General features: G+C 55.7%; 1 protein-coding gene across 1 annotated transcript; it reads left to right on the forward strand.

Moving 5' to 3' along the window:
• The first annotated feature begins 1,781 nt into the window (after window positions 1-1,781).
• Window positions 1,782-9,085, forward strand: POU5F1 (POU class 5 homeobox 1). Its single transcript, XM_006172245.2, is given in 6 exon segments — window positions 1,782-1,929; window positions 1,932-2,185; window positions 7,261-7,381; window positions 7,672-7,802; window positions 8,292-8,450; window positions 8,596-9,085. Coding segments are annotated over 6 exon segments (1,080 nt in total). The 3' UTR covers window positions 8,863-9,085.
• Window positions 9,086-10,099: the final 1,014 nt, after the last annotated feature.

Below are 10,099 nucleotides of genomic sequence, written 5' to 3' on the forward strand. Positions count from 1 at the left end.
GTAGATCCGGAAATGCGTGCGAGCAGTTAGGCGCCCCAAAGTCTGCGCAGGTGGGAGACGCGACCGTGCAGGGCCACAGCTTGGATGCTCGAAGGACTCGCAGATCCCGGCAAGGTGACTGCAGCTGGCCAGTCCGGGTCGCACCCACAGGACACAGGGACCCTCAGAAGGCGACAGCAAACAGCCCCAGCCAGGGCGGAGCCTGGAGCCAGCGACCTGCAGAAGTCCGCGTCCCTCATGGGGATTCTGGGCTTCAAGGCCTCGGGGAGCTGTGGCCAGAGCCTTTCTAAAGACCCCCGATTTTCCCCAGGGCCTGCTTTGGGGCACGTTAGGGGGCAGACAAATACTCTCCCCGGCAGACAGGCACTGGAAGGCCATTCTCTTGCAAACAGGGTGGAGGCCCAGGCCAGCAGTGCCAGCTCTCAGGACAGCTCTGGCTGCCCTCCTCGCACAACCCCTACACACAGTCACTCTCTACTTTGGGGCTCCTTCCCTCCAGCCAGTCCCCCTAGACAGAGCACATCCGTGGCCTGGGGGAGGGGATTACGAGGCTGGACCTGAGTCCCCCTAGGAAGGGTAAAGGGATACCTCGCCCCCAGTGGGGGGCCTTCAGTGCCTGTCTGAGGCTCAGGCTTTGAGGGGATTGGGAAGGGGGTTTGCTGGAGTTGCTTTTAGCCACCCAGAGCCCCCTCTGAGGGGATTGGGGCTGGGGGTTGGGGGGCAGGAAGCTGTCCCCAGGGGAGCCATCCAGGCCCATTCAAGGGTTGAGCACTTGTTTAGGGTTAGCGCTGCCCCCTCTGGGGACCGGGATTGTCCAGCCAAGGCCATTGTCCTGCCCCCTTCCCCCCCAGTCCCTCCCAGGCCTCTTTGAACCTGAAGTCAGATTTTTTTTTTTCTCAACACCCCCCCCTTGGTTTTCCCCACCCAGGGCCTAGGGCTGGAGGCCAGGGCTGGAGCGGTGGGGGAGGGAGAGCAGGGCTGAGGTGGGAGAAGCCTGATGCACGGGTCCTGCAGGGGGGCCTAAGGGGGTGCAGGTCCTTCTGTCTGGGAAACTCAGCCCAGTCCATCCGGCCTAGCCCTTACAAGGGGGAAGCGGGGTCAGTCTCGGAGTCTCAGAGTCTGATAGAGAAGACCGGAGCCAGAAGCTGGGGTGTGGGATGGAGGCTCATCTGCCATTGCCCTGGCATGGGTGGGACTTGCTGGGCGACCGGGAGCCGGGCATCGAGCCTGCAGATAACAGGGCTTGGCCAGTGTCTGGATGGGAACGTCAGGGTTCCGGCAGGGTGGAGGGGGCCAGTCAGGGCAGCAGGCCAGTGTGCACCTGGCCGTGGACGGCTTAGGGGTGGCCCTAGAAGTCCTAGGCACGTGAACATGGGGGAGCGGAGAGGCAGCTGGGCCCCAGGGAGGGGACGGTGCCAGGCGTCTTTGGAGAGCAGGTCAGGCACCCAGTGTCCTGAACAGGGACAGAAGAGGGTGTGCAGGGCTCGGGGCGGCCAGTCTGTCGGGGGCTGAACGGGAAGGTCCATGGGGGTCAGCACTTTGGCTTGGAGGGGCGCCCGGCCCGGTCTCCCTGGCTCTCCCAACGACGTACACCCAGGCTGCCTTCAGGCAAACACCCTCCGCCTCAGTTTCTCCCACCCCCACCATCTTCTCCACCCATCGAGGGGGCGGGGCCAGAGGTCAAGGCTAGTGGGTGGGATTGGGAGGGAGAGAGGTGAGGAGCAGTCCCCGGGCGAGCCCTCATTCCTCCAGGCCCCCGGCTTGGGGAGCCTTTTTTCCCCATGGCGGGGCACCCAGCTTCAGAGTTCGCCTTCTCACCCCCGCCAGGAGGTGGAGGGGATGGGCCAGGGGGGCCGGAGCCGGGCTGGATTGACCCTCGGACCTGGCTAAGCTTCCAAGGCCCTCCTGGTGGCCCAGGAATCGGCCCGGGGTTGGGCCAGACTCTGAGATGTGGGGGATTCCTCCATGCCCCCCACCCTATGAGTTCTGTGGAGGGATGGCTTACTGTGGGCCTCCAGTCGGAGTGGGGCTGGTGCCCCCGAACAGCCTGGAGATGTCCCAGCTTGAAGGCGAGGTGGGAGCAGGGGGGGAGAGGAACTCGGAGGGGGCCTCCCCAGAGCCCTGTGCTGCCCCTCTTGCTGACGTGAAGCTGGAGAAGGAGAGCCCGGAGCAAAACCCCGAGGAGGCAAGTGAGCCGCGAGGGGACGGTGTGGGCAGGGGCCCTGTGGGCAGCAGCCCTGACAAGGGGAAATGGCCATCTGCAGGTGCCCAGGCCTGGAACCCGGCTGCCCTGGGCACAGAGGGCTGCGGGGACTGTGGGCCGACCCGGGAGGCAGCGGCAAGGTGGGGAGGAGAAGGCGGAATTTGGAGTGGGAGCCACAGGTGAGGTCAGGGGCTTCCTGGGAGTCGGGGTGGCCCAGGCTGGCCCTTGTCAAGCAAAGGCCTGCCCAGGTTCAGGTCACCGGCCCGTTGCAGCCTGGCCCCGGACCCAGCATGGGGTTTGTTTGAGTCCCTTTAATCATGCCTGGCCCTTCTTGCAAACTGTCTGTCTGACCTAGGATCTTGGCCTCTGGGTTAAGCGTGACCTGAGGGTACAAACAGCGCTTATCCTGCCTCATTGTTCCCGAAAGGCTAGGGTGTGACCGGCTTCTGATAGCTGCTCCCGCCGGCCGAGTGTGGATGTGCGGAGTTGGGTTACCTGCAGTCAAGTTTAGGGCTTGTCCGACCCCGGCTCTGCCTCGGGTCAGTGAGTCAGCCTTACGGAAAGTGCACACCCTGGCGAAGGAGGACCCAGGCTGGGCCCCGGAGAACTTCTCTCCAAGCCGCTCTGCAAGTGCGTGTGCGGAGGGAACCGAGGCCTTCCACGTCCAGCCCCGCTGGGAGCTCGTAGTTGAGTCTCCCCGTCCTCTGAAGCGACAAGTGGAAGCAATCAGAGATGGAGTAGGGCCCTGGGCCCTCGCAGGTGTGAGTGGTTGCTGCAGCCCGAAGGAGCCCAGACTCTTGGCGGGAGGCGACGGCAGGGCCTTGAATGATAAAGGCTGCCCACTGCGGCGCACTTGGCGCACTTCCTAAGTGCCGGGCGGTGTGCTCGGCTCGTCCATCATTATCTCATTAGCCGGGCGATCGCCCAGGGAGGGCCGGTGAGCCTATCCCGCGGGTCTCCACTGCTCAGCGATGAAGTAGGGATTGGAACATGGGTGGGCCTCGCTCCGAATCCCCAGCTAGGATTTGGAAAAGCCGAGGAGACAGCCGAGGGCATTTCCAACTTGGCGTTGTCGGCTGAGCCCAAGTGGGGAGTGAAGATGAGTCTGTTTGATACAACCGATTGCCGTGGAAACCGTGGGCCACACGGCCGGCTTTTCTCTCTGGCCCCTCCGGCTGGCTCAGTGTCCTCCGTGCCCCGGTGCGCGGTGCTTCGGCCTCTGCTCGGTCTCCCCACCTTCCTCTCATCACCTCCAAGGCTTAAATTCCACGCGGACGTCTAGTGGCTATTGCGGTTTCCAGCTCCAGCTTTGGTGGCCCCGGATCCATGCCAGATCCATTCCAGCCCATCGCACGGTTGCTGGAGGCCAAAGCCAATCTCGGTCGGTTGCGGTCACCTCCTTCATCCAATCCGCACGGAACTCTCTTATCTACCTCTCCAGCATGCCTCGGATCAGCCGTGCCCTCCCCCGCTTTCAGATCCCGGCCTCTGTGCTGGGGTCCCTGCAGTGGCCTGCCTGGCTAAGCCCGCGTCGCTTTACAGTCGGCGGCCATCGACTAAGTCTGTTGTAAAAAGTGACGAAAGCCAAAATGTGAGATCTCATTTCCATAAAGCCCTTCAGTGGCTCCTCGTGTGAGTAAACCCAGCCAGTCACTGCAGCTGCTGCAGGACCTGGACAGCCGCCCCGTGCACTCCGAACCTTCCCATTCCCGCTGGCTGCCTTCCCGCGGCACGGGCTGCTCAGGGCCTCGCACTGGCGCGTCCCCTTAGCTAAACGTCACCACCTTTGGACATCTTTTTATGTGTTATTTTTTAAAGAATTATTTAATTATATAGATAGAAAGATGTAGTTTTTACTTTGACCAGAGAAGGCTAGAGTGGCAGGGAGGGGAGTGAAAAAGCAAGCCTCCAGGTCTGGGACTCAAAACGTGGTTTGCTAGCCCCATCTTTTTTTTTTTTATTTTATTTTAAATGCATTTATTTATATATTGATTTATTTCAATTTGACCAGAGAGGAAGAGTGAGAAAAAGAAAGGGAAAGTGAGAAAGCAAGCTGCCAGGCCAGGGGCTCGAACCATGGTCGACCATGTGGGAATCCAACGCCCTCAACCACCGCGGCCCCCCTCCCACCCTGCTTCCCTCTTTGCCATAGCACTGGTGTTCAGGCGGATAATTATGGTCTCAGCACACTCAGGTGTGAGCTCCACGTGGCCAGGGTTTTTGTCTACCTTGTGTAGCAGCCGTGGCGAAAGGCGCTCTCAGTCTGCTCCACTCAAGGAGGATGCTTCTATAGGCAGAAAGATCCATGAGAAAGAAGAGGTGACAGAGCCCGGCAGCTGTGCACCCAGCAGCCCAGCTCCTCAGGAAGGAGACAGTGAAGCCCTCTCTTACAAAAGGAAGGGATGATCAGACTTTTCAATAAAAACATGGGCACCGTGCATATTCCAAGCACTCTATCCAACCCTCTCATAAATACCTAGGACTTGTTACAGTGCGTTTGTGTAGACGTATGCTATGTCATAGTTTGTGGCCCCTCGAAGCGGGGTTCACAGCACAGGGAATTGATGGCTTGTGCGTTTTAATTAGCATGTAACAGTTGTCCATGTTTAAAGGGTACCGTGGTTTTTCAGTCTGGGAATATAATGTATAGCCATCAAATCAGGGCAGTAAACACCTCCTTAAACATTTATCTGGAGCTAGTAGGTGGCATGGAGGTTAAGGCGCTTGGATTCCCACACGGCAGACCACGGTTTGAGTCCTGGACCCAGAGGCTTGGAAAATCATGCCAGGTGCCTTGTGTGCGTGTGTGCCCCAAATCCCAAGAGAGTGGAGGAGAAGGGATTCCAGCGTGACCTGGGGAGTGATTTCTCAATTTCCCTTTCTGTCTTTGTCTGGTGAGCACACATGCCCTATGGTAAAAACCTAAAAAAAAAAAAAAAAACCTCAAAAGGTAAAATCCCATTGACCATCATTTTCTTTTACAAACACTCCAGATTTTGGCTTCCCCTTCCCCTATTTAGAAATAGTATATTTCGGGCCAGCAGGTGGGATGGTGGATTACGCTGGACTCCCACATGGCTGACCTTGGTTAGAGTTCTGGACCTGGCGGCCTGCTTTCTCTCTTTGGTCAAATTAAAAAATAACAATAACAAATGGAATTAAATAAATAAATGATTCTTAAACAAACGAACAAAACAAAGAACTAATATATTGCATTTTTGTAAGGGGGAGGGGTTTTTGCTTTAGGGTGTGTGCGCTTGCCAGAAAGACAGAGACAGAAAGTGAGAATCACCCCCTAGCAGGGATGGCCACACCGCAATCCCTTCTCCTCCATTCTCCTCTCGGGATCATGGGCACGCATGCACACACGTACCTGATGTGAGTTTAAGCCACCGGGTCCGGGATTCTAACTGCAGTCCGACTACATGGGAGTCCAGCGACGTAGCCATTACACCAGCTGCTGGTCCCCAGTACATTGCATTTAGAATAAGACATGGTGGGGCTGACAAGTGGTGTGGTTGTTAGACCATGATTGATAGGGTTTGAGTCCTGGACCTGGCAGCTTGCTTTCTTACTGTATCTTTCAATCTCTTTCTGTCTCTCTCAGGTCAAAATAAAAAATAATAATGGTGTGGTGGGTAAAGGTGCTGGATTCCCACATGGCCGACTGCGGTTCAAGTCCCGGACCCGGCAGCTTGCTTTCTCCCTTTCCCTTTCTCCCTCTGGTCAAATTTAAAAATAATAATAATGATGATGATGGGGACCAGCAGATGGTGTAATGATTATGTCACTGGACTCCCGTGTAGTTGACTGGGGTTTGAGTCCCGGACCCAGAGACTTCAAACTCACCGGGTGCATGTGCCTGTGTGCCCAAGATCCTGAGAGGAGAATAGAGAAGGGACTGTGGCCTGGCCATCCCCCCCACCCCAGGGGGTGATTTCTGCTTTTGGTCTCAGACTCTCTGGCATACGCCCTTTAGCAAAAATCTCTTAAAAACAAAGCAAATGTAATTAAATAAATAATTCTTTAAAATAATAATGATGGGGCCAGCAGTTGGCATAATGGCTATGTTGCCAGACTCCCATGTAGTCGACTGTTTCGAGTCCCACACCCGGTGGCTTAAACTCAAACTGGGTGTGTGTGCCTTAAACTCAAACTGGGTGTGTGTGCGTGTGCGTGCCCAAGATCCTGAGAGGAGAATGGAGGAGAAGGGATTGCGGCGTGGCCATCCGCCCTGGGGTGGGGGGTTATTTCTCACCTTCTGTCTTTCTCTCTCCCTCTCTGTCTTTCTGGCAAGTGTATGCACCCTGTAGCTAAAACCTCTCCAATAATAATAATAATAATAATAGTGATAATAATAATAATTTTAAAAATAAAAATTCAGGTTTTTTTCTTTTTGGAGAGTTTTTGCTACAGGGCGTGGGTGTTCACCAGAAAGACAGAAAGCAAGAAATCACCCCCCAGGGGGGATGGCCACACCGCAATCCCTTCTCCATTCTCCTCTCAGGATCTTGGGCATGTACACACATGTGCCTGGTGTGAGTTTAAGCCACCAGGTCCAAGACTTGAACTACTGTCAACTACATGGGAGTCCAGCAACATAGCCGTTACGCCAACTGCTGGTCCCAATAATTCTTTTTATTTTTTTTGAAGGAATCAGACGTGGTGGTCTTTATTTCTCACAACTTCCTCAAGTTAGGAGTGAGAGTTGAGACAGAGACTCTATATAAAGTGAGAGCAAGCGGGCTTCGCAGCTCGACAGGCGTCCTCGTGGAGAAGCACCTCTGCTGCTCCAGGACCTGCCTTTTCACCCTTGCATGGTCCCCCTTCTACTGGATGTGCCAGTCTGGGGGGTGAGCAGCCCCTTGTCACATGCACGAGTCTGAGCAGTGACTAGGATGGTGTAGACAGCTCATTTCCAGCTGTCAGCTGTGAGCGAGGGCTACTCCCGCAGAGCCTTCCTTGGGGCCACGGTCAGGTTCTCGGACCAGATGGGAGGGGAGGGTATAAATGAGATGTTTCATGTTTCGCCGTGTCTTCTGCCTTTTGAAATGCAGTCGCAGGACATCGAAGCGCTGCAGAAAGAACTGGAGCAGTTTGCCAAGCTCTTAAAGCAGAAGAGGATCACCCTAGGATACACCCAGGCTGATGTGGGGCTCACCCTGGGGGTTCTCTTTGGTGGGTCCCTCTCGGCACGTTCTGACCCAGGGGGACATCTCTCCCAGAAGGGCCTTTCCTTCCCCCCCCCCAGGGAGTGTGGGAGGGAGTCTCAGGCAGGCTCTGGCCTCGCCCATGAGAGCAGGAGGGAAGGGAAGGGTGGAGGGGTGGGGAAAAGGCCCTTGGACTTTGAGCTTCCTCTGGGAAGAGGTGGGATCTTCAGAGGACAGGGAGAGGTGGCCAAGCCTGGGTCTGAAGGCCACAGGGGCCCTGAGTCCAGCCTCATGCTGGTTCTTTCACCCCCTCCCCAGGGAAGGTGTTCAGCCAGACGACCATCTGCCGTTTCGAAGCGCTGCAGCTCAGTTTCAAGAACATGTGCAAGCTTCGGCCTCTGCTGCAGAAGTGGGTGGAGGAAGCCGACAACAACGAAAATCTTCAGGAGGTGAGGGGGGACGGGAGGGGTGCACTTCAGCCCGATTTCCTTCGCCCCCCCTCCCTGGCTTACTGCTTTCTCTCTGCAGAGCGAGGGCTCTCACGGGAATAGTGTATGTAGAACTTCTCAGTTCTGCTGGGAGAAGGTCCAGACCGCTGACCTGAAGCATGCACCAGAGCCCTTATTTATATTTTTAAAGAACTATTTATTTCATTTCATTTGTTATTGTTTTTAATATTTTAATTTGATCAGAGGGAGAAGGGGAAAGTGACGAAGCAAGTTGCCAGGTCTGGGACTTGAACCGCGGTCGGCTATGTGGGAGTCCAGCGCCACACCACCTGCTGACCCCATGGGGCCCTTCTTATTCACATCATTTGGCTCTGATTGGCACAGCCAATCATGGCTCCTGCAGCGATTCACTCTGGAGTCTCCGACTCCGACTCGGACTCTGTTGCCAAAGCCTGTGGTATCTCACTCCCCACCTCCCCACCTGCTCAGATATGCAAAGCGGAGACCCTAGTGCAGGCCCGAAAGAGAAAGCGGACCAGTATCGAGAACCGCGTGCGGGGCAACTTGGAGAATATGTTTCTGCAGTGCCCGAAGCCCACGCTGCAGCAGATCGGCCACATCGCCCAGCAGCTCGGGCTGGAGAAGGACGTGAGTGCCCCACCCGTGCGGCCCCCCCTCTCCCCAGTCTTTCCCATGCTCGGGCTCTTCCTGTGGCTGTGGGCAAAACATCCAGGAAGCCAGATCCCCCTGGGAGCCAACGGGGTGGTCTGAGTCACCTTGTCATCTCTCCCAGGTGGTCCGAGTGTGGTTCTGTAACCGCCGCCAGAAGGGCAAGAGGTCGAGCAGCGACTACGTGCAGCGAGAAGATTTCGAGGCTGCTGGCTCTCCTTTCTCAGGGGGACCAGTACCCTTTCCTCTCGCCCCAGGGCCCCATTTTGGTACCCCAGGCTACGGGAGCCCTCATTTTACCTCGCTGTACTCCTCGGTCCCTTTCCCTGAGGGGGAAGCCTTTCCCCCGGTCTCTGTCACCACTCTGGGCTCTCCCATGCATTCCAATTGAGATGCCTGCCCTTCCTTAAAATGGGGAGCAGGGGGAGAGGGCCTGGAGGTATGTACCAGGGCTTTGGGGATCGAGTTCTTCATTCACTAAGGAAGGCGGTGGGGACACGAAGGGTGGCGGTCGGGAGTTTTGGGGAAGCTGGTTGGAGGGAAGTCGAAGTTAAATGACGCTCTTGATTTTGATCCCCATCACACTCATCACTTTGTTCTTAAATAAAGAAGCCTGGGACACAGTAGATAGATGATGCTTTGTCTTTTTTTAAGAATTATCTTTACTCAGCTTTATTAATATTATTTTCCACTTTGATCAGAGAGAGAGGGAAAGTGAGAAAGTAAGCCCCCGGGTCCGGGACTTGAACCACCGTTGGCCATGTGGGCGTCTAGCACTTTTAACCACTACTCCACCTGTCTTCCTCTAGTTACTGACTGGTGGGGGGAGGGGTACTCTGTGGTGTATGTCGTCTGCTCTCACTGGGGGACCTAGCAACCCAAGTGCCTTGTAAATATCAGGGGGAGCTGGGACTGGAACCCGGGTTTGTGTGGAGGGCCCTTCTAGGCACGCAGTAGTTCTTAGGAGCCTGTGACGGTGAGTCTTGGAGAAAGAAGTTGAAAGCTGGACTCGTGCCCACGGGTTCTGGTACCATGTAACCTACCCAGTAGTAGGAGCTGGGAGTTTTCCTGTCCCAGGCCTACTCTGGAAAGTCCTCAGTGACTTAAATCAAGATGTCAAATCTGGCATGGAGGTGACGGTGCCCGAGCCCACGTGGCCAGCTGTGGGGCTTCAGTCTCGGACCTGGTGGCTTGAAAGTCATGCTGGGATTGCAGTGTGACCATACCCCTGGGGATTTCTGACTTTTCCTCCTCCCCAGTGCACCTATGTACCCTGTAGCAGAAACTTTAATTAAACATTTTTTTTTTAAAAAGGAAAGGAAAAATAGGAATCAGATCTGTAGATGGTATTTCTGCCGCGTGCTCCCCAGTCAGAAACACCCGCTTGTGCTTTCTTGATATCAGAGTCCATCTGGTTTCTAAGCTTTTTACACATCTTGTCCGTAAGTGACTCACCAAACACCTGTTTTTACCTGGGTCTGCGGCTAACGCACGCGTGGAGACTTTGTTCTGGAGCTCCCTTCCCTGAAGTGGAAAAACTTGGGTGGTAAGTCTAGGTAGGAGAGGGTGGACAGGCAGGTTGTGAGAAGAGGAAGTCAGAGAGGCTTTCCTAATGGGAACCAGCGAGA

Source organism: Tupaia chinensis, unplaced genomic scaffold (assembly GCF_000334495.1).
Source record: "Tupaia chinensis unplaced genomic scaffold, TupChi_1.0 Scaffold000176_1, whole genome shotgun sequence".
NCBI classification, from domain to species: Eukaryota; Metazoa; Chordata; class Mammalia; order Scandentia; family Tupaiidae; genus Tupaia; species Tupaia belangeri.